Raw genomic sequence first — 24,966 nt, forward strand, 5'->3', positions numbered from 1 at the left:
CACATACATTCTTGTATTTGAAAAGGTGTTTATGAAGGCAGAGCTGAAAAATTTCTTGCATGAGATTTTCCTATAAACCCCTCCAAAATGTGGAATTCTGTGTGATGTCTCTGACTTCAGTGGCTGAATACTGATCTTAAAAATATTTATGCAAAACTAGTTGATGAGGGATTACTGACAGATCCCATGGAATTATGTTTTGTACTGCTGAGGGGCTATATTTTGTTCTTTAATCCTTCAACTGAGAACAGTTCTGAAGTGTGCTAGACCTGTCAGGTAGCTTAGGATAATAGCAAACCATCAAGGGAAGCAGTATTTCTGTGTTTAAAAAATAAACAAACTACTACTTGAGTAGAATATACGCACAGTATCTTTCTAACGGCTAGAATGTAGAGAAAGCAATTACAAATGAAAAAATATTTAAATGATCAAACCTCATTTTAAATGGGTTACTACAATTTTGGGTATTGTCCTGAAAGTGTAAATGGATATATATTTCTCGTGTGTGTGTGTGTGTAGCATACATGCACTGTGTGTAGTTCTCTGCGGTAGACCTTGGGTTCCACTCTCTATGGAAGACTGGATTTACTCTGCAACCTTTATTTCACTCCTTCAGGCTTAATCGTTTTTCTTAGAAGATATATGTAGTATGCGTGACACGCTTCCCTTGCTGTTGTGGAACACAAACACTTGGAAAATGTTTTGGGTCTGAAATAGTGGATAAACTAGTGGGGCAGAATGAGAAGTGTTTATAGCAGCAAAACAGTGGCATGCCTTCAAATGGAAATAGCCCAGCATATGGACTTTATCCAAGTGGTGCAGTGCCTTTTAAGGTACGTGTAGTAGCTGTGCTGTGGCAGTTGTGTACTCATAAAAAGGACGGATGTTTGTAGGTCACTTCCACTTTATTTCAAACTTTTCTGCTTTTCTCAAGTGATGTGCTTTAATTATCCCTGTGGTATGAAAGCTGAGGAGGTGAACCAGAGGGAGGAGTTTGTGCAGAAGGGTGCTTCTAGTGTATACCTATAGGCATACAAATTAAGTCCTTGTAAAACTTCATTCAGTGTGCCAGCTTTTTCTGTTGTTCATACACTGGGCTTGGGTGCCTGACACTGAATTGCACCTTAGGTATCTGAACATAAATGGCTTGAATTCCTCCTGATATACCCGAGGAAGAACACTGATCTGAACACTGGCAAGAAGCCCATCGCTTCTGTGATGCTGGCTGAGGCTGCCAGTAAGACAGGCTTCATGTAGTGGCATCACTTCACTGCTTCTAGGCCTGACCCCATCAGTCTTGTTACTGTGTATGTGGGAAACCCTCACTGCAAAACGGGGACTCCACCAGAGCCTGCTGGCAGGTGAGCTGTGCTGGGGAACATGACCAGCCTCTGTGCTGATAAACAGTCCCTGGGTGCTGAGGGCAGACGAGCTGCCTATGGGGAATGCTTGCCAGAGGGTTCTGGCTCCTGGGCTGGGGTAGGCAGCCTGGGGTGGTGCTGGGGGCCTGCCTGCCTGCTTTGCTGGGGGGCCGTGGCACCACAGACACACACACCACCTTCCAGAGCCTGGGAACCTCTCAGGGTGCTATTGGAAAACGCACGTAGGAACACACATTAATACAGGTATTGTCATTTGGCTAGTCTGCTCTGTCACTGATCCTATGCTGTTAACAGTAACAAAGAGGTGGTTGTACACCTTAACCAACATTTTTTTAGTTAGGAAGGAATAGTTAAAGGAGAGCCTCCAAGTTTAAAGGGTAAGGAGGTCCTGATTCATGTAATGAAAGAAACCTGAAAAGTGTACCTAAATGTATTTGGCTTAAAAGATAACTTCATGGTTTTCTTTACTTCAAAGAAAAGAATATTGTGACTGTAACATGCCAATGTTTCCCAAAATCAGCCCCAAAATAGGACCGCTTCTGTAATCACGTAAAGTGATGGCATCTTCTGGAAAAACAAGAATGAAAATAATACAGTGAGAACAGCTTGCTGAATCTTTGAAACTAGTCAGCTTTATAGCGTTGTTGGTATAACATAAGTATTTTGGAGTAAGCTTTTTCCATCTTGATTTTTTTCTTTTTTTTTTTTTTTTTTTTAGTTCAGGCTCCCTCATTTAATAGTTATTCTAAACTTGTGGTGTTATGCATGAAAAGAGAAAAGCAGCTCATGCATGAGCTTCAGCAGACAGTTTCATAATAATCTTAAACTCTTTGGCCTTTTTTTTTTTCTGTCACCTTACCTCTCTATTTTCTGTACAGGGGTTTTTGTTGCTGTTGTGTCAGGCTGGGAAAAGGAAGATGCAGTGATCTGTTTACTTAGTTTCCCAGAAGATCACTTAGAGCATCTCACTAATTCTAATCAAAGTAGATACAGTAGTGATAGTAGAGAAGACTGCATATAAATCTTGATGCTGCATTGAGGGCCTTGCTGGAGGTCAGTCAGGTGTCGTTTCTTTCTGTGAAACTGCACAATTTCACTTTGTTCACCTGGGTCATTCCATAGTCTATTTGGGTGTGCAACTGTGGTGTATTTTTGTGTCTTTCCTCCAATGGTTTGTTCTCTTCCCAAAGAGGATAACTTTGAATAAAACACAAAATAATATTTTTATAGTCTCAAAAGCCATAACTTCTGTAACTGGGCAAGCCAACTTGATAACAGTTCCTAGGTGAGAATTCTTCAGTGTTGAATAGTTCTTGAACGAGAAGATGCTATTTACTGAAACAACTTTGGCAGTCCTTTGATCATGATACCATTAAAAGAATGATTTGCTACTGGGGAGACTAGGGTAAGACAAGGGCTTCTTGGAAAGTCCAGGTTGTTTCTGTGCAGGTAACTCATCAGGCAGAGTCACCAGCTGAGGGCAGGAGGTGCAGGTGGGGCTGTGGGAGTTTGGGCTGGAGCTGCTGGGACCCCGACTCTGGGGATTTGCTTAGGGTTGCCTTGTTGAGAGAGCGAGAGGCCAAGGAGCTGTCTCGTACAGGCTTTGGTTGAGAGCACTTGTAAGATCTGATGTAGTTTGAATAATTCACATTGAAAATTACAAAACGTGTCTAGTTTTCTTTTGTAAAGTTCATGAAGTATTGCTGTGTATTCAGTGCTACATTAAGTGGAAAAGTTTTGGTAGCTGTATGAAAACAGAGGGGTAGAAAGACGCATGCAAATAAAGAATTCTCTTTTGAGCATAACCAATCTTTTCCTCTCTAACTCAACTGAAGACAGCAGTATTGTGAGTACAATATGTATGCTTAAGTTTATATTTCCCCAACTATTGTGACTTGTATTCCTGTCAACGTGGGGTGCTTCTGCTTGTGTTTAGGGATGCATTCCCTTCAAATCGGATTTTGCTGCTCTGTTCTTTGATCCCAATGTGGTGGATGTTTAACTGCTAGTGTTGTTTGTTTGCTTGCTTTGTTTCATCTCCAAGGTAAGAATCAATAGTAAGAATGACAGTCCAGTTCTACACGTTTAACAGAGGGGGAGAAAAATAGAATGAAAAATGCCTGGAAGTGAAGATGGAAATTCTGTCCTCAGTGAAATGACAGTGATTTCATGGAATGTATTTCTTTGATTTTTAAAGCAGAGTTGACACTCCTAAATATCTCAGTGTTGTGTTTAAAGTTAGAGTAACACATCTGTTTAAACTGCTTTCTGTTTTTCCCTTTTTCCAAATACTATAGAGAACAGAAATGTGATGCAGTGGGTAGATTCACCAAAGCAATGGATGATGGAGTTAAAGAGCTGCTGACAGTGGGACAAGAGCACTGGAAGAGGTGTACAGGGCGTAAGTATTCCTTCTGAACTCAGCGGTGTTTTCAGTCTTGTTTTTCTGATGTGGGTTTTTTTTATATATGGAACTTGAAACACAGCTTAAAACTACAGGAAATCCTAAATTATTATGAGAATCATATGTCTTTCTTGCTGCTTTCAGTGTCTGAAAGTGTAAGTTGTGTTTTGGTTTGTCTTTTTTCCCATAATAGAAATATCTGGTCCCTGCCCATAGTTTTAAAAACAGTATAAGTTAAATAATTCTAATCATCCATGTAAAATCCTTGCTGTACCTGTTCTATTATGTCATTCATCTGCATTCTAGTGACATGGGCAAAGTAGATCGGTCTCTTTGATCAAGTCATAAAAGGTTACACTTTATTAACACCTTATTCTTGCATGCCAGGAGGAGTAATCTAAAGATGAAAAGAGTTTAAAAAGCAGAAAAAAAAGGAAAAACAAAAAAATCAAGAAACTTGATTATAACTTATCCTTCAGCCCAATTCTTTTTCTTTTTTTTTTTTCTCTCTCCTATCTTGTCTCTTCCTTTCTGCAGATATTTAGGGTTGCAGAACTTCACACCAAGTCCCTATGACTCTGCCTGGGCTCTAATTTCCTAGTCCACAGCAGTATTCAGTGTTTGTGGCCACCACAAGGCAGCTATTGAAAGGAAGCAGGTACTACAGCTGAGGATCATAATAAACACTTCATGGCAGGCTGTAGTGTCTGGCTACCAAAGACCCATCACATAAATCTCCTCAATGTTTCCCCCCACCCCTTTTTGTTTTGTTGCTTCTCCTTTTTAATTCTCACGGTAAAAAATAAATAAATATATATATATATATATATATATCCCCAGCCTAGGAGTAAGTACATCTCCTGAGCTCTCTCTTTGCCACTACCTGATCTTACATTGCAGTTGAATATCTGGGGCTGACCAGAAGGAACGGGAAGTGTAGGAGCTCAGTTTCTTCTAGCAGTGATAACGTTAGCACTTGCAGGATACAGTTTTAAATTATTTACACTCTCCACTTGATTAAGAGTGTAAATAATGTAAATAATAATGTCTTCTACACATCACTGACCTTCCTGGTTCTAAGGTCAAAAATAGGCTAAGCCTTAAATCTCTTATCTCACAGGACGCACAGCTCTAACACAGTACAGCTCTCACTTCATGAGGGAATCACTGAGGGGAAAGCAAAGGGCAGGGGAAGGAAGAGGGTCTCAGAAAAGACTAGAAGAATAGTGTTGCTTTGCAGTCATGGTAGAAATGACCAAAACACCATAGTTAAGGGATGGCTGTGACTTGTGCTTACAGTGGGAATTCAGTATTTTGTTCACTGCTAAAATCTCCTTAAACATAAGGCAGTACTGCTTTCTGTATGGAATGATTCTTCCAATAGCCACAGCTAATAATTAGCTTGCCTAAATACAGTAAGTCAAAAGTGATAGTGTTGGCAGTTATAATTTTTAATATATTCATACGGAACAGAAAAAGGAAGACTTGCAAATCTGGACTTGCAAAACTGAAGAATTTCAGTAGTCTCTTAAAAATTTAATTTCCATGTCAGCTCTAGTCACAACTCCTAGTCAGAATTATTTTTGGCACTTCTTGAGCAATACTTATGTGCATTCCATTCGATAATATTTAAATTGACTGACAATGGGAACTTCTAAAATGCAAGTGAGGAAAAAACAGGATGTTTCTTCACTGAGGTTATGGCTGCAGATTCAGTAATGAGTTAATGGCTGATAACAGAGCTTTAGGAGTCTGAATGGTACTTGTTCCATAAGGAAATATCAGTTTTCATAATTCTAGCTTCTGGGAAAGAATTTGATACAAGATGATCAATAAAATCACACTTTTTTTTTTTTTTTTTTTTTATGTTAGGGTCCCCCTGAAAACCCGATTATGAGATTCTGGAGCAACTGAAAAATGCTATTTACCCAGACAGCATATCCTGTGAACACAGATGTCTGACAATAAAAAATAAATTATTTTTTTTCTACTGACATAGGTAGTTTATAAAAAATAAAATAAAATAAAAACAACGACAACAAACAAGCTGTTTTAACTCTTCAGATTGTTTTTTTAGGCCTCTTAGGTGGTGGTAGTCAAAATGTTAATAATGAACACATACTCATAAATCAGTTTATTGACTTCATTGTGAGGAAGCAAATTATGCGTGCATTTTTAAAATTCACTTTATAAATCAATTTTATAATTCAGATCCCTGCATCAACTTTTATTCCGTGATAATCTTGGTTTCTATCAAATCCATGATTTGAGGAGAGTTTAGGTATTATGGGTCTGTATGATAATCCCCTCTTTAAAATAGTTAGATTTCTGCTTCATGTCACTGTTGCCCTTTTTTTATAGGGGGTGGGGGAGAAGAAATTCTCACTGCCTAAACTGGAAGGCTGAGCTGGGAGTGCAGTGAGATTTTTATAGCATTCACACACTGTTCCTCAACTATTTGTGCCTTTTGAGAATCCAATAGCTTTATCCAGTTTTGGAACTTGTGTAGCAGGGAAGGGGGGTGAGAATGCAACTGTAAACACTTCACTAGCACAAATGTACTAACTGTTTTTGACATCAGCTTCTATTAAGTTTTGGAAATGCTACAGACTTAATCTTGTGTGTTTTGCTTCTGTTTCCCTCTTTTCCCATCCCTTTATCCCTTTCAGCACTACCCAAGGAATACCAGAAGATTGGAAAAGCACTGCAGAGCCTGGCGGTGGTCTTCAGCACTAGCGGATACCAAGGTAATTCTTACAGCTTCATTTGTACTTTACTTTGCAAAAGATATTTAAATTACGTCATGCGACATTTTTTGGCAAAGGTCTTAATGCTTTCCTCTTTGAATTTAGATGTCAGTCGTGTTTCTGGAAAAATACCAAAACCATGTATATTACAGGGTTTCTTATATTCTAGTCTGTGGTCTTGTTTTGTTTTCTCTCGTTCTGTAATCATGTGGTGGGTTATTAGTGGTGGAGTTTAGTTAGATCTTACTAACGTGTAATCTGCTCACTGACCCGACTGACAAAACATGCTGTAGTATTTTTGTGACCTATATTTCTGTCATATCAAACAAAAAAGGAGAAAATGCAGCCTTGAAAATAGCTGCCACAGAACTACTTGGTTACACAGCAATTCCACACAAGGATGGAAAACTTTTGTATGCCATTATCTGAAGTGAAGGGTTGACTACTGTAGCCTTTTCTTGTCTTTCACCCTTCTCTCTTTCTTTGAGAGCCCTGAAACAGAGCTTGTCACATTAGGTATGAAAGCTGCGGGAGAGAAATGGAGGAAATCCGTTGCAGTTTCTTTTTGCAAACTTCTCAAAGTTCTAAAATTTAGTCTTTAAACAAAGTTACAATCCTGCTTTGTTATGCTAAATTCTGCCACAGTTTTCTAGTTATCTGGAAAACACTTTTCGTATCCTAAAGGAAGCGACTTGGGTCTGTTTTCTCTGCGATTCTTAGATCAAATACATTTTTTTTTTCCTAGATTTAATAGCAAAATTATTCTAAAATGTAGCATAGAGGCTTACTCTGATCTTCATATCTTAGGACTTTTAGTTAAACAGTACCTGTTTTGACTACCTGTCTATCCCTTGCTCCATACTCTTAAAACTTTTTGCCCCATAATCTATATATTAAAATGCAACTAGTTCTGAAAGTCAGGAGCTCTGCTGCTGGAAATGGTGGAAAGAGACATTGTACTCCTTGTAGTTTGTTCTCATCTTTGTCCTGTACTTGCTGAAAACATTACTTTTGGATGTAAGAACCAAGTAGTAGACTTGCATGCTTATGTATCTATTGTGGGTTTGAAAACTGTAAACTTCAGACAGAGATCTGTGCATTGAACGGACTGTGCAAGAGACATAAACTCCTGGATTTAAACTGATGGATTCAACTTTCCTGATCTCAATATTCAAAGGTGGTACTGGACCTTTTCCTTCAAACAAAGTACTATCTCGGCTGAAGATGGAGTGTGTTTTTTTCTGGGCTGTTGTTGAAGAAGATTGTTTCCTTCAGCCATACTTAAAGGCACTGAGTTCCATTTCCCTTAGTAGCTGAATCTCTTCATCTTCTTCTTTGTAATACTGACTCAGATACCCATCTCCCCTGTGTATATTTACCTTTGAGGATTAAGTTCTCAAAGTTTAAGTGTGTAGGTCATTGAAGATGACAACGATTGATTTGGTTACATGAATGATTTCAGCTACTGGTAGCTGACTTCTAACAATGTATCTGGTATGTCAGGTGGTTCGTTTGCACAGTTTGTGTGGGATGCATCTGTTGTCCTTACCTCTTTCATCAGTGCTGCCTGCCTGCTCTGCAAAGCCTGGTGTGGTGAATGTCTACTGCCTTCTCTCCGAACTTCAGCCTGAAATGTTTAAGATAGCACTAGTCTAGAAGGGCTTGTTAAACTGACTCTGTTACACAATTTTTATTATGCTGCTGAATGAGTCTTATCAATTTGTTCCCACCCACAGTGCATATAAAAAATTTGGCCCCAGTATTTGCAGAGTTAAGGGTTAAGTACATTTAAAACTACTAATGACACATTAAAAGTGTCTCCTTTTATTTCACCATGGGCCTATACACTGTCAAGTCTGTTTTAGGCACAAGTGCTTTTTAAGTGTGGTCCTGGTCCCAAAAGCATATTGGACGGTTCCAGAACATGACTGGAAGTGTCTCGCAGCCTAGCACTACATTGCCTATCTTATTGCATCGTGTGATGCTGTGAGATTAATGCAGCATGGCTTCTCTTCTGTGGTGCCAAATCTAGGCGTCTTCTATACTAAGAAAACCTGAATGGGTATGGAATGTCATTCAACCATAGTGAGATCTCCTAGTCCTACATCACCCCTCAAGCATTTTCTTGGGCAGTTGCATGCAAGTTTCACAATCATACCAGTTAGCAACAGGCACATCTTGCCTTCTGTGCTGCTTCTGCAATGAATGATGTCTATCTCAGATGTACTTCTCTGCAAAAAAATCTTGCTACGTGGTGTTCCACCGTACATCAATCGTAATCTTTTTTCTACTCCTGGTTTCTCTTCAAACATGCTTTGGTGGAGAGAGAATGGCAGAAAAAACTCTTGCCAAAAAAACAATCTGCTATCCTAATCAAGCCTTGCAGATTATTAGTTCCCTCGGTATGCTTGGTGTATTCCCAAAAAGGTGATTACCACTGCTATTTATCAACCAGTTAAACTGATAAGAGATGCTCCTCAAAACATCTCCCTAAGACTCTTCATACTTCTACATCTTCCTTCATCTCCCTTGTGTCAGCATGCCAGCTTGTGAAGCAATGAAATTATCAATTTCTCCTTGTGGTTGAGCTAAAATATCTGTAGAATATTATCAGACATTTTAACTGGTCTTTTTACAAGTGTCTTTAACTGATGCTTTGAAGCCCTCTCTGTTTCTCTTGGGGATACAGGTAAGGCACACTGCTCTAGTTTTGCTCTAAATGTCAGTAGCATGTTGGTTAGGGCTTTCTGCTTTTCTGTTGATGAAAGAGCCCCTGACATCCTGGTACAGCCTTGCACTGGGACCCAGCTCAGTCTTCATGGTTCAAGTTAAGCAGCCCATTCGAAGCTTCACATCTTTTACAGTTCTCTAGAAGGTGAGAAAGTTAGAAATGTGACCTTGTCCAAGTAATAAGACTCTTAGCAAAACCCATGCTGACAACATGTACTGGGAGCAATCTGCTGGTGGAATTCAAGTTGCTTTGATGGGTGTGTGGAGTGTATGCAATCACTTCAAAAAGTGGCATGGTATAGAGAGTGACTGACTGAGCATGGCATGACTCTGAGGATACATATTAAAATGTGAAGGATGCAGCAAGTGACAGGTGAAATCTGGCTCTTTAAGGCTGCCCTGGTGTGACCTGAGAAGTAGACTGTAGAAGACCAGGATGCAGCATGAGGAGCTGCAGATACTCATCTGCCACTTGTGTGCCTGTCTATTGTTGGGATCCATTGTCTGGAACAGCTTTTACATGTACTATCAAGGGTACACTTCTGTAGGAGAGTGAACACCTCTGCTAGTACTAGAAATTCTGAATAAATTCTGTTCCTTCTGCAAGCTGACTCTTTGCCCCACTGCCCCACATGAGAGAGATTTGGAGGGTTTAACTAGATTCTTTGCCGCTGCAGTCCCTTGGGTGAATTCTGCACACAAGTGGCGAGTTACTTTTTCTATTCAAATACTCTTCTTCCTTCTTTGTATTCAGGTAGGAGAAGATATTTTCTTTTTACGGCATTACAACATGAATAGCAATGTCTAGACCAGTCTGGTTTCTGAATCAAGCTAAAGCCATGCCATGTTTTTGTCCCCAAAACCTAGCAGTTGCCTAAGCAGCACTTAAGCTAAAGACAAGGTTTCATGGTTACTTCTGTGTAATTCCAAATTAATGAAATTTCTCTACCTGATTGAAATTGATCTGATTTTTATTTTTTTTTTATAGTTTAACAATGAGAAGATAACTTCCAAATTCTGCAGTTTTTAGGTCTCACAATGAGATTTGTTCTTTTTTCTTCTCCAGACAGGCTTAAATAGTAGAAAGCCATTTTCTAGTGATGTTTGTATTGTTGGATTTACTAGTGCTGAGGATCAGTAGCTTTTTCTGTCAAAGCTTTTGGCTTCATAAAAACAGTCTAATGGAAAAAATTGATTGAAAGACCTGAAGCAATATTTAGTCATTACCCTGTTTCCTTTAGGACACGCTAAAAAGAAAGAATCCTGTATAATAGATCTTCAATAGATTATTTTCTTTGTCATAGTAAGATAATCTATTTTAATGTTCAAACCACTCATTAAAGAAATCAATGTTTGGTAATTTTCAGTTAAGTCACTGATTAATGTCTACGGAGTGAAATCAAAATGTTCTTAAGACTATTAACTGTGCCAAATACCAGAAGATGTCTGAAAGAGTAACTTTTTCTTGAGCTAATATTTGGTATCTGCAAATTACACCTTCCCCCTTCTCCACCTCAATTTGCTTTCCGTACTGTTGACCGCATGCTTTGGACAAGCTAACAAGGATGGAAAAAAACTGTGGTGTTTTGGGAAGGTGAAGTGACATGAAAAAACAAGAATGTAAGGCTTGTTTCCGTCTTTGTCCCACGTAGCCATGTCCTGCTAGTAATACAGTGTTATGAGCACTTGTGGTGTTGTCTAGCTTAGGATTTGTGGTGATGTTTGTATTTTTAGATGTAGCTTGTGTGGCCTTTGCTTTATTTCACGTAACAACAAAAGTAAGAAACTCATTTTCAAAAAGATTCTTACAGAGCTTGAGAACGTTATCCAATAGTTCTCTAAAGGCTGAAAAATTCTGCTGGCAATGAAAAAAAATATGTTATTTGAGCCTCCTTTTCCCTCTCTGGCCTTTTAATAATTATGATCCAGGACTGCTGAAGAGCTTAAGGTTATTTTCACTGTTCCATAGGGCATTGTGGAGAATTTATTGCTTATCAGGTATGAAAATCATTTGTTAAAAACCTGAACAGTGGATCTCTTTGGAGCTTTGGTCTATTTTCTGGTGTCACCCTCCTTGTATTCCCTTCCTTCCAATTCTGGTAGGCTTCCTATTCTCCCCTGTGGGGGAATACCTGTGTATTTAAACTACATATAGCTATGAAATGTGGAGCTGAATAGTGCTACTATGGTAGAACATGTTACAAATAGTCCCCTCAGCATTCGTTTTGTACACGGTCTTAAGTTTTCCTCCTTTAATGGTATAAAACCAATATTTTTGCGACCTCTTTATTATTCCCAGTTATAAAATGGCGAGTGGATTTTATTATTACAAAATAAGCTGTTTTAGAAACTTGCCTTGAATCAAGATATGACCTTCTGTAATATGAAAACTGATGTTTATTTCTAGGGGAATCTGATCTCAATGAAGCAATAACAGAAGCAGGAAAGACCTATGAAGAAATCGCCAGTCTCGTAGCAGATCAGGTATAAGCATTAAGAATACATTGACATAGTGTGTACAAACATACCTCCTGTGTGGATAGCTTCTGACTTGTTTGTTTTTCTTTCCTGTTAAAACCTAATAAATGCTGATGCTGCAGACCACTTAAGTGAAATTACTGTTAATACTTTTAAATGCACCCTCATCTTCTCTAGTATGTCTGCCCTGGGGAGAAGTAATGGGAGGGTATTTTTCTTGGATCAGAAAACTCATATTCTGCTTTCTAAAACACAAAATTGTTTGCTTTCTCTTTAAATGTCCTTGTTTCCTGATGTCAGTGAACTATCTTCATAACTGATACAACAGAGTGAGATTTAATCAAGGATAGAGTTTCATTTTTTCTCTGCATTGCCCAAATATCTACAGGATCCAGATCTTGCTACTTTTCATTGTCTTGACTTGCAATTGCCTGCTTCAATAACAATCTGTCTTAAATAAAACTTGATTTTATGTCAGTATTCAAGTTAAGATGAGTGTTTACAGTGTGTTAAGTTTGGTCTGGCTGGGATGTTAACTCCCCTTCTAAGGAGGGGCAGTGAGAGAGCGGCTGTGGTGGAGTTCAGCTGCCTAGCATGGTAAAATCACCACAGTCTCCAAAATGTAGAGCCTTTTAATTTGCATGTTGAGTAAGTTGTTCTTAACAAGCTTTCCAAGTCAGCAACTAAGAAGATGTACCAGTGCATGTACACGTCTGTATGTGCAAGGACATTATTGCTTGAAATTGCCATTGCTAGGACTGGTGACTCCAATAAAACATTGAGGTAAAACACCTCACTTCATAAGCCAGTGTTAAATAAAACAAAGATTGGAGGCATCTGCTCTCTGATGCTCAGTGCCTAACTCCAAAAAGCTTATATCTCAATAAGGACCTGTTTAACTACAGAAAAATCTGCAATAAGCAATAGAGATTTTTCTTCCCTCTATTCTTTCCTTCCCTTTTTTGGCATCATCATTTCTGTGTCTGTGTTATTACTGTCACGGACATTTTTACTAATGTGTACTTTGTTTATTAGCCGAAGAAAGACCTACACTTTCTGATGGAAACAAATCATGAATATAAGGGATTTCTTGGCTGCTTCCCTGACATCATAGGAGCTCATAAGGTATGTGAGGGTGCCTTTCCCGGAAAGGGTTGGGCAGTGGGAAGATCTGCATAGGGAGCAGCAAAAGTGGTGGTATGGATCACTGCATGTGTGTGACAGCCTGGCCCCTGATTCCAGTCACACAGAAAGTTTCTGTGAGACTGGCATGTTCATTATTAAAATATTTGGGGGGTGGGGAGGAGGGGAAGCTAGAACTTGTCTCAAGATTTGAGGATACCTCTACTGTCTGCTATGGTAGAGCACTAGAAGCTTCAGGGTTTTCTCCATGAACGCTTTGCGTGCCTACATGGTGAATAGCAGTAGTAAAAACTTCTAGTATTTAGGAATCTTACGTGGTTATTGATACCAAAGCATAGTGGTATTGTAGGAAAGTGTGTACACTTGCACAGTTTGCTTACTAATACGTGATAATCATGGACTGCCTAGAAGTGTCTTAATATTTAAAAATATATATATATACTTTGTTCCCTGTACTATGAAAGTCATCAAATAATAAAACAATAAAATTGGCTATTGTGTCTAGTTTTGAATATTCTGATTTTCTATTTTTATCCTAGAGTTGTCCTCATGTTCATGTGCTCACTGTATTATGTTTCAGGAAACTACAAATACTTGAAGTATTAAACACGTACACACAAATGTTTTTTCTACTACTGGAAATATTAAATGTATAAAACAACACATTTTTGCAAGACCAAAAACAAAAGCATATCAAATGTATGTGCATTCTTTCTTCAGGACTTTAATGGTCCCCAATGGCACTGAAAACCTTTTGAGGAAAGTAGTATAAATAAAATGCAGAAAAAATGTGTTGAAAACCTGAATCACAAACCTTCTCCTAAGAGATATGTAAACAGATATTTTTGAATATTATTTGGCATGAAGAGGAAAGTGCAATATAAATATATTGTGAAGGGGAAGGCATTTCTTTTTACCCTTCTTCCTTGTGACATAAGGATTTTCCTGAATCACATTTATATATTGCAATGAATTGTAGTCTCTTGGAAAGCAGTGCATCTTTTAGAGGTGTTTGATAGTTTGAAGCTTTTGGCATATCCTGTGTCAGTCAGCTGAATTTTGCAACCTGCTCCTTTTTTCTGTGTATATATCCTTGTGTATTACTGCCTTTATCGATCTTTATTTCTCGGTGACTGTGTTTAATGCCTGCGTTTTAAGTCACTTCTTGCAAGTTGTTAAGACTCCTGAAAGCAATACAGTAAAATAACAAACCTTGGGTGAACATATGGGAAGGCTGAATCAGTCATTGCATGCATACAGTGTGTAACCTCAAAATGTTGGCCAGTGACATTTTTGTGACTATAGAGACATTTCTGTTGACTACTCTTTTAATCTTCCTGCATTTGCTTTCTACAGGGAGCAATAGAAAGAGTGAAGGAAAGTGACAAATTAGTTGCAACCAGTAAAATAACACCACAAGACAAACAGAATATGGTGAAACGTGTGAGCACCATGGCTTATGCACTACAAGGTAAAACAAATTTTGGGGGTAAACGGCAATATTGTAGACCTGAAGGGCATCTCTTAAGTAATGAACTTTGACAGAGAATCTTTGTTCTACCTGGAAAGGTAATAATAGCTACGTATTATTTTTTATTACGTTTGTTTTCCTAAAATTGCAGTTATTTTACTGTCCTGTCCTCCCTCCTTAAAAAGTTGCAGTTCCAAAACATGCATCTTCTGCACTAGTAAAGTGACGTTTGAAATAAAAACGCCCTGGGCTACTAGTTTTTCATTTTGAAATGTCAGTGAGTCTCAAAGAAAAAGCACAGGCCCTGATGCAGGAAGCACTTCAGCACATGCGTAAGTGTTTTTCTGACTCATGGTTTAATCAGACGTGATCCAGCTGAGATTAATATTCTTGTGGATAAGATTTCATTTCCTGGATGTTCTTTGAACTTTTCCTCTTCAGGTTAGAGATGTTGTAAGTGAGATTCAATAGTCTGCAACTGGAAAAACGGGGAGTGAGGAGTCAGGGTGCAGTCCTGCAGGATACCAGGCCCATAACTACATCCTGGGTCTTCAGTGGGATTACTCATTGCTAAGGGAGTTCTGTCTTCTTTAACTGACTTAAAGCTAAGTTTTTAGTATTTTTACAGGATAGAGTCAGAGCAGAACACAAAGCCAAATAAAGAAAAAATAACAAAAATATTCCCCTTTTCCTTCCTTTTCTTCCCGGGCAATGCAAAAGGACTTCACTTAAATGGTAATCACGAGAAAAGACTTCCAGGATTGTTGCAGTCTCAAATATTTCTTCTCTCTCTATTGATATCTCAAAATATATTCAATTTTTTTTATTTCGACCATAAGCTGTGATCTGACAAGAGATGCAGAAAGTAGTGAAAAGAGTTACAGATCCAGTAATGCAGTTTCTCAGGTTCATACTGAAACAGTAGCACTCAAAAATGGGTCAAACACCACTGGCTGTCCCCTCTTTTTTTTTTTTTTTTTTTTTTTTTTTTTTTGAACATTTATAGCTCTGCCTTATAACAGCTACAGCCTTGGAAATCTGAGGGCTGCAGCTACCAAATGCTGATTGAAAAACTTCAGAACAGAACAGTTACATTCAGTAGGACAAAATCGTGCTTGTTTTCTTTACCAAATCTTTGTTTGCCAGATTATTGTAACAAGAACCTGGCTTTATCCAGGAAGTCCCTGAATTTTAGCATGAGTAATTGACACCCTACCAATTTTATGAACAGTTCTATCATAACTTGAGTATTGCAGGCAAAACAGATTGGAAGCACGAGAACAGTAAATACACTGCCAGGGCTGGACACTGAGCTTGTTGCACACTAACCAAACTGAACTGAGTGAAACTATTCCTAATTATGAACGCTTCTCTTAAATAATTTGCTTTCTGGGTCCAATTACAGCTGAGATGAATCACTTCCACAGTAACCGGATTTATGACTACAACAGTGTCATTCGTCTTTATCTGGAGCAGCAGGCACAGTTTTATGAAACGGTAAGATGTAGTAGTTCAGTGCCATTCTTCTGGCACATACTGTGCTGCTACTTTTATGAGAAATACTCACCGTACTTAATCATCTTTTTGTATGAACCTCTCCCAGAGAGCAGATATTTGAAAAAGAATTGTAAAAGGGGAAGAAAAAAAAAGACCACGTAAAAGAAGAATGAATTGAAAAAATATTTTCGTGTAGATGCTATTCCTATGTGCATGGCTATATGATATGAGATATTAGCTTGGTGTTTCTGGATGTGGGTTTGTTCTTTTTTTTTTTTCAATTCCAGTACTAAAGTTACAAAGAACTTGTTCTAGTTTTGTGCACACAGATTTTTTCAACACTGAGTTTGGATAATTTGCTGTAAGTAAGATCTGTAGCAATGAATACAGCAATAAACCATTTGGGCGAAACTTCTGTCCCATGGGTTAGAAGGACAAAGGGAAACCTCTGAGATTTAAAGTCTGATGCATGGATGTGTTGGGTGAGGGATCTGAGCGGTTTAGTGACTTACTATGACTCAACTCTGAGCACTAAACCTACAACCTTAGTTCTCATTTAACATTGTTCTTATAGCTGTTATTTGTATTTTATTAAATGAAACTTGAGAACAATTTTTCTAATGTGCTAATTCCAATGTGACAGTGAACAGCTAAATCTGTATAGATCCTTGTTTGGTGCCCATGTTGTATGTGGAAATAGCAGCACGTCTGCTTCCTGTGTCTCAGTATGCAGGTAAAAAGCTACAGAGAATTTGTACACATTTGTAATGACCATTGGTAATAGATCCTTAGCTGGAGGAAGAGCTGCATCAGACTTGGAGCCAGGCCAGAAGCCTAGCTTCACTGCTCTGCTCTACCAGTGTTAGTGCCATGACATGAAGAGGGATGTAGCTTACAAATACGAGAGTTGGAGGAGGAAAAAGGACTACTACTTCAGTTTTCCTCATACGTGAGTGCGCCTGGGATTTTGAACTAGAATATCTGCAGTAAAACAAATAAAATCAGTTATTTTCATTGTGAGAGCAAGTTGAACTGCTGGAGGACTGCTGGCAGCTTGTAAACTTGTATCAAAGACAGGAACACTTTTAAGTCATTACCAACCACATTTATTGATTACATACTTTTGCTGAACAGATGATTGCTTTCCAAGACCAAAGCCATGCATTACCACAAACTAAACAGTGCTTTTGGTGACAGCTCTGACATTTGGCCTTTTCAAGAGAAGGCAACAGCAGGTCAGAATTGGAGTACACTGACTGCACAGCACTCCCTGCTCAGATGCCGTGTTGTATCTGGCAGTGCTAAGAGAGCAGCTGAATGTAGTGTTGTCGATCTTGTACACATTAAGGGTACTGAAAGACTACAATTTTTGGAAGACAAGGGAACAATCTGTTTAATCTCAGCCTGAAATCTTGTTTCTGCATAGGGTGAAGTGACTACATATTAAATATGTTCTGTTTCTTTGTTTCAGATTGCACAGAAGCTGAGGCAGGCACTCAGCCGCTTTCCTGTGATGTAGAGAGTAACGAGTAGCCAACAATGAAGAACAACCCCGAAGTGCTTTTCTGATTTGGGGGCAATGCCAATAAACTTGTTAGCCTTTGCCAGCCAAAAAAAAAAAAATAGTTGTGGGGAAAAAATGAATTATTTAAAATGTTTACTTTATCAGCCTCAATCCATAAGATAAGATTCTTTATCTTCAGTGCTCTCCCCTTTGTATCATTATTTAAGTAAAAACAGCTAGAAAATGCTGTCAGTTGTAGGGATCTAAATCATCTAACTGGTATGTTGCCATGGACTTCATGAAGACTTGCATCTATCAGATGTTCTTCCAAAAACCCTTCATCAGTGTCAGAATTGCAGTTTTAAGTGGGGAAGTAGACAAGCCTCAGAAAATGACTTTACTGCTCATTATGTTCAATTTTGCTTTCTAGCAGTTCAGTAGCCAGGAGGAATTATATTTGTATGTTTCTGGTACATGTTCATAATAATCTCCTGAACAAACACTTGTTCTAGATTTTGCTTCCCCTATGCAGCCATGGCAGGGGTCATAATGAGAAGTCCCATTATGACTTCTAGTAAATATCATCCCTAATCCCCTTTCTTCTTTTCCTTATAACTAAACTTTCTTCTTGTGGCACAGCACCTCAGAGCTTATGTCAAGGCTCTTTCTTTCTTGCTATGCACTGTGTAAAACGATAAAGTACAAACATAGAGCCATTCAGGATGGTGTGAAAAACAGTTTTCCATGCCAGCATTTTGACACCCACGCAATGTTATGCCATAAGGCACTGGTGTTCCTCAGTGCTGTACCTCTTAGAGAGTTTTAAGTGTTTCAGTGAAGGGGGCACTGTCACACATAACACAAACTGATAGGAGTCCCCAAATTCCAACAGAGCTCAGGTTTTCACAAAGCAGTATGGTATGCTATTGGCTTGGGTTTACTTTTGTTACCTCCTGATGCAAACTAAAAGGTGACAAAGGTACTGAAGAATGTCAGTTATCACACAGACTCTGTGCTGTGATCATCGTCTCTTATCAAGTGCCCCGCTGTCATCTTTCTTACTACTGAAATATCACTTGAGGCCTGGGCTTTTTTGACCAAAAACCCCAGCCCCAATCCTGTTCAAGATGGGCACCAACTACAGTAATTCATTTAATGTCATAAGCAATCAGAAAAGCCAAAGTGCAATTTTTGCTAAAAATGTGCCTAGAACGTAAACATTTTAGCAAAAAGCTAACTTTAAAGCAAAGGCATTTTCCCACAAGCCATTCTAAGTGACGGGTACAGTCTGCTGGCTGAATAGTTGCCTTACTCTATTTCGCATTGGTGTTATTTTTGTGTGCTAGAAGGAAAATCTAGGTCTGCCTGAATAACCTGAAACCAAAACAAGCAAGACTTAAGCCTAAGTCCAGATGCTTCTCAGTGTCACGGGTCTTGTTCACGTTTTATAAACCTTTGTCTTTTCCCCCTCCCAATTTTAGTTGTTTGCTTCCAAAATTCCATAGCGCAGTGTTGTTTGATACAGCCATTTAAATATGTACAAATTGTAAAGAATGTGTATAAATGTTTTACACCAAATGTAAGATCTGCTTGCATGTAGAAGCAGCTTATATAATAAATTGTTACAATGTGTACAGTAAATTCTGAAATCACTTTTTCAAGCCAGCATTTTTTTTTAGCTTTTGTATATTCACTTTTTGGTAAGGAATTCTCTTTGTAACAGATTCTCAATTTGGGAGGGGGCACGGGGGTAAAAGACTTTTTTACCAATCTTTGAATAGCTCTGTATGCACTACAGTTGAAGGTTCTTTATCTTGAATAGATTGTTTTGGAATTTAAGTGTAAGCTGTGCGTTCCCAGTGCAGGGAAGCTATGATAGTAGCAACTGTGTCAGAGATGCAACATTTTGGCAAAAAAAAACAAAAACTGTTTAAGGACTTCTAGTAAAAATGAAGTAAATGATAATAAATATTTATGTATACCCACAAGACTATATTTTTTTTTTTCTTTTAAATCACCACATTGCTTTTTAACAGGGTGAGGCAGAATGAGCAAAACCTCTTTATAAGCTTTTCATCAGCTTACAGGCACTGGCTAGTGGAAGAATGAGAAGGCATCCATGTGCCTTCCCTAAAGCAGGCACCAGAACATAATGGTGTAATAGTGCTAGTTGGCTGCCAAACAGCAAAAGCTATGCGTGTGTTGTAGGATTTCATTATTCAGGTCAGCCCAGCTCGTGGTTGATGGAGCCCTCCTGACTGCAAATAAGTAGGAGAGCACAGTGCTGCTGTGTATTCCTGGCTTTGTGTCAGCGTGGTGGTGACCCAGAATAGAAATTAGGTTGTCTTCGGTAGTTGTTTTTTTAATTAGACATGAATAGTGGCATAGTTAAGTTGAGTGATTTGGGAGCAACAGAAAATCTTCACTCTGAAGACGCAGTCATAAAACAAAAACAACTTAGAGTAAGACTCGAGCAGTACCCTTCAGTATTTCATTTGTCATAGCTGAATAATTAATCTCTGGAGTAGCAAAAAGCCTTAAAACTGTTTCCTGATTTACGCTTTTCCTGAAAGGTGAGGCATATCCAAACAGTGACACCATCCCAATGACTGTAAAACATGTCAAATGCCGTAGCTGTTTGGTTTAATTTTATAATTGTTTATTCTGTTACAAAGTTTATCATTTAACAACAAAAAATTAGCTGTACAAAAGGAAGTGCTGCATGTATTTCTTGTCTGCAGCAACACCTACCATGTCAGGAGTAGACTGCAGCAGTAGACTGTTGTTACAAAGTATGATGACTTTTTTTGGAAGAGTACTTACTGTCTATTGCAATTAGAATATTCTTTCATGTTATAATGAGGCTTAGCTTTGCATGAACACTGAAACTTGGACATTACTGAGCAATTTGTTTTCAATGATGAAGTTCTTCAGCAAACATTACCTTATCTCACACTTTATACTGTACATTATGATGAAATATTATACATGAATTTTACTGCTACCAAAATTGATTTTGTACAGGGCAGCATGATGGTTCAGACTAATAGCCTTGTAAAGAAAGGAAGTGCATCTCCTGGGGTGTAATTTGAAATAATACCAGGCAGTCTGGATGGGCCAAAACCACTCCACAGCCTTGTGGTATGCATCCATCTGCTGGAAGCAGAGGATGGCAAGTGTCCTGCTACTGCAGCTTCTGCCTGCCTCTACTTCATGCTGAGATGGGTGAGCACGTGCCAGGGGAAGGTGAGTTATCTGCAGTTTTACAGGTAGTTGTTTTCTCCACTGAATGTACTCTCCACGTTTTTCTGCAACTTTTCTTGTGTAATTAGCACTAATGACACTAATAAAATTGCAAACAAGCATGGAACAGTAGAGGTAATATGTTCAGCAGGAAAAAAAAAAATAATCTAAAGAATCCCTAATGAAACCAACGTCAGAGAATTAGAAACATACAGACTGGATGGAGAGCAACCTGTATGCCCCATACTATGACAGTATCAATTACAGCCAGACTATTTTAGAGGACACGTGAGTCACAGATGCACACTGTGTATAACACAGAGATTCCAGAACATGCCTTTTCAGTGGGCCAGCATGTTACCACTTCGAAAGATTTCCCTTGCATCCATCACTTATCTAAGTTGTACGTACATAAAATGCTACCTTTAAGCTTTTTTTTTTTTCTTCAGCTAGACAATGTTTAATAATTCTTACATATTAGATATCTTACTTTATCCCTTCAGGAATCTTTTTAGCATAAGCCATCCTGTTTTAGTAATTTTTTCCTCGTATGAATGTGTATCACCTCTCTTCCCAGGGGTGCATGAAACAAACAAAAAGGAGTGTACTTGAAACTTTTCTGTGATACATACAGTGAGATCTGTCCTCTGCCTTGTGCAAGCACTGTTATTACATGCCAGAGTGAGGACTGTAGTTCTCACCTTCTGCCATCTCATCACTTTATGGTATTAAATCCTGTGTTGCTTTGCTACACTGCTGCCTGGCTGGGTGACTTCCATATAGTGTTCAAACACGACAGAGCTTTGTGCATTAAAACAAATGAAACGTAACTCCCAGCCATGTTTCCAGTTTATGATACTCAGTTCTGTCGCTCTCTTCAACCCAGTCCAGCCTGAGATTTTGTTTTTTTTTTTACCTTTTGATAAGTTTATTAATAATTATATTCCAAGTAAGTCAATAAGTCAATTTTAAGCTTGTTTTATGTCTACCTGGTAGTCATCGTATTTAGAATATGGTTTTTTTTAATTTCTTATAGCACTTGAATGTGAGAAATCTCTCAAAATTAGCACTAAAACCCTTCTGTATTGTACTTCTATACTCCCTGCTTTTAGTTTGACTGGAAGATTAGTCTGAGGAATTTGACTGTTTACATTGATTCCTCTCAACAAACTCAGATTAGCTTTTTTTTTTTTTTTCCCTAATGTTTTTATCCTATGGCTATTTGCACATCAATTGTTTAAGTATTGTTCTAGCATCCTTGGTGTACTGAATTTAAGCTGATGTAATTTATTTGTTTCATAAAGATACAATGTGTTTACTTACTTTTTATTTCTGGGCATTTTAATCTCTCCTAATTGGTCATGTTTTCTTAAACTATCATAGATAGATTGTGGAGACTTCTAAGTACTACATGGTTGGGTTACTTTTCAGTTTTGATCCTGCCCCCAAGGCACTGGCCCAGAGGAAGAGGACACACAATGTATCTGTGCACGTATGCAGCGAGGTGCAGTGCTTGTGCTAGGTAAGGAGGCTGAGCAGTCCCAGCAGGCTGACAAGACTGTGCAGCAAGCGTGGCAAAGAAAGGCATCAACTTGGAAAGCAGAGCTGCCAAATGGGCTAGTAACCAGGCAGGGTCTTTGACCACGTAGCAGAATTGGTAAAAGGGAAGGGGGGCTACAGAAGAGAGTACTTGTCATCAGGCAGCTCAGAAGAGGGTTGGCCACAGCAGTGGAAAAGCATTGCCTGAAGCACTTGGACAGGCAGAGACTGTGACTCTGGAGTAAAATAAATAAATAGTCTCTTTTAGGGTTCTGACATCCTTTTTAGGGATGCCTGAAAAGATTTTCCCAAAGGCAGGCCAGAAGCAGTGAGAGATGGGGCAATGGTTAAGTTAACTTTTAGCTGTACGGGTGCCTGCCAGAAATAACTATGCTTTGGAGCCCTGGTGCACTTTCAGCCATGATACATTTCTTAGGAAAATTTTGTTGTGTTGCACTACATAGAAGGGGTGTGCTTAAGCTGTTGGGATAAAAAAGAAGGGGTGTCCCTGGTTCTGGAATTGTGGAGAAGGTGGGTTGTGTACACAGAGGGGTGACATCAGAAATGCTGTGTGTATAAACACAGCACTTGGTGCGGGGAAGGAGGAGCACGGCCTGTTACCAAAACCAAAAGTATCCTGGGACAGAAAGGTGCCTGGGGCACCTCCTCACCCTCTCTACCCCTTCAGCTGATGTCTAACTCCAGAGCTCCTGGTGGTTTGTAAGGGTAAAGTTTCTGACACAAGCAAAAAGTACCTCTTAAATTGCCTGTCACCGTGTCCACCCACATCCAGCTGCAATTATATGATGCTTTGGTGACTAATGAAGTTGGTCATCCACAGGCACCTCGAAAATAGCAAGGCAGCAGACTGGAGTTTACATGATAGGGGCTGTCAAGAGCATGCTCTTATTCTTTCTGTGCTAAAGGAGAGGATAGAAGGACTGAAAAGGGGACCTTTATAAGTTGAGGGGGTAGCCTTTCATTTGTAATCAATTATAGTAGAAGATCAGTCTGTTCAAAAAAATTGTTACATTTGTGGATGAAACGGGATGTTAAACACAATGGTACTTCTCATGCAGAAGTTAAGTATCAGGCTTTCAGATTTGTGATGACATCAAGATAACTAGGTTACTTAAGGTACTCAAGGGCAGTTAAGGTACTCAGTGTTGCACTCTATAGCCCTTTGTATAATAGAATGGTGGCATCTTAGAATCATAGAGTCATTAAGGTTGGAAAAGACCTCCAAGATCATCTGGTCCAGCCATCCCCCTACCACCAATGTCACCCACTAACCCATGTCCCCAAGCACCACGTCCAACCTTTCCTTGAACACCCCCAGGGACGGTGATTCCACCACCTCCCTGGGCAACCCGTCCCAGTGCCTGACTGCTCTTTCTGAGAGGAAATGTCTTCTAATTTCCAACCTGAACCTCCCCTGGCACAACTTGAGGCCATTCCCTCTAGTGCTACCACTGGGTATCTGCAAAAAGTGGCCGACAATTTCAGGTAGTTGTAGAGAGCAATAAAGGTCTCCTAGGACTATGAATTACCCTAGGAAAATAATCAGGTTAAAATGATTTATGATTAAAATATTTCTGTTTCAAGCCTAGCTCAACAAATCACAAACTCTTTGTAATGTTTGTAAATCTAGATAGAATTAAGAAGAGGTGAACTATCTATGAGCTGAAAAAGGTAAGTAAAATGCATCCCTTCGTTCTGGTTCCTCTTTGCTTAATCCTTTTTTTGGGGAAGAGTACCTCCCTGCTCCCATGTGATCCTTGTGCATTGTCTGTGCATCTAGCCCTTTCTGGACTTGTGAAAATTTCTTGCATGCCTAATGTAAATTGCACTAGATTCACTTTGCTAACATCGCTGAGATCCTGTGTCTCATAGGGCAGAAAGATGTCATTGTTAGCACGTTCTCACCATTCTGTGGGGCTGTCTTGAGGGCTTTGGTTAGGCTTAAGGTTCCTTATCATAATACCCAAAGTTACAACTGTAGGAACCTGAAATATTTACTGGCAGTTCTCAAAGCCCCTTGAAATGTTTATACGAGAATCCTCCTCTCCCCACCCACTTCTTTCTTAGCTGCCACTATAATTTCTAATGACATGCTGGAAGCACAGATCTTCAGAAGCCCAGAACAAGACCCCCTGTTTATCCTCTGTTCATCTATTTTACTATTTTTAATGAAATTCTTTCCAAGCCAGACCCAGGGTCTCATCAAATTTGGTGCATCCAATAACTCAATGATTCACCAAGTTAAACTATTGCCAAAGAGGAAGGCACCTCAGAAGTGAGGGCTGTACGGGGGTCAGTGACAGCTTTCTAACTGATGATTCATTTGTGAGCAGCTGACTAGTATTTCTAAGCTCAGATTTTGTTTAAAAACTAAACAGCTGGAAGAGAAGTAAGAAGTTAAATATAGCATCTGATGCACTGTAATAGCAAAATACAAACCACACAACTTGCTCTTGCTGTTGGGGGGAGCTGTGGAGTTTGACCCTGCCCCAGGAGGTTCCCTCTGATCCTGCTCCACAGGACTGCATCGCTCAGGATTCATCATGCCTATGAAGAAAGCTGAGAAGGAAGGAAGCTCTGCGTTTGTCTTCCCTGTTTAAATAGCGACACTTTCCTGGCTGTTCCCCAAATGCACCTACCAAACGTACAGCAAGGACTTTTTTTATCTGAAGCAAACCTTTGGGAAGAAGGTAGGCATAGAAAGCTTCTTCCCCAGCTTGAATGTACTTATGTTTACTTGGCAATAGGTAAACTTTTCTAGTAAGAACTAGTGCCAGGCTAGCTGCTGCTTATAAACACAGCCTTCA

At 39.1% G+C, this 24,966-nt stretch overlaps 1 protein-coding gene across 2 annotated transcripts in view; it reads left to right on the forward strand.

Moving 5' to 3' along the window:
• SNX9 (sorting nexin 9) overlaps window positions 1–18,997 on the forward strand; it is a 58,646-nt gene extending 39,649 nt beyond the window's left edge. For both annotated transcript variants that reach the window (XM_032184066.1, XM_032184067.1), the window contains exons 12-18: window positions 3,680–3,783; window positions 6,456–6,533; window positions 11,671–11,747; window positions 12,777–12,866; window positions 14,241–14,355; window positions 15,761–15,852; window positions 17,324–18,997. In XM_032184066.1, coding sequence (XP_032039957.1) covers window positions 3,680–3,783; window positions 6,456–6,533; window positions 11,671–11,747; window positions 12,777–12,866; window positions 14,241–14,355; window positions 15,761–15,852; window positions 17,324–17,371 — 604 coding nt within the window. In that variant the 3' untranslated portion in view covers window positions 17,372–18,997. The remainder of the gene's footprint in view (window positions 1–3,679; window positions 3,784–6,455; window positions 6,534–11,670; window positions 11,748–12,776; window positions 12,867–14,240; window positions 14,356–15,760; window positions 15,853–17,323) is intronic.
• Window positions 18,998–24,966: the final 5,969 nt, after the last annotated feature.

The sequence above is a fragment of the Aythya fuligula genome, chromosome 3 (assembly GCF_009819795.1).
Source record: "Aythya fuligula isolate bAytFul2 chromosome 3, bAytFul2.pri, whole genome shotgun sequence".
Lineage (NCBI taxonomy): Eukaryota > Metazoa > Chordata > Aves > Anseriformes > Anatidae > Aythya > Aythya fuligula.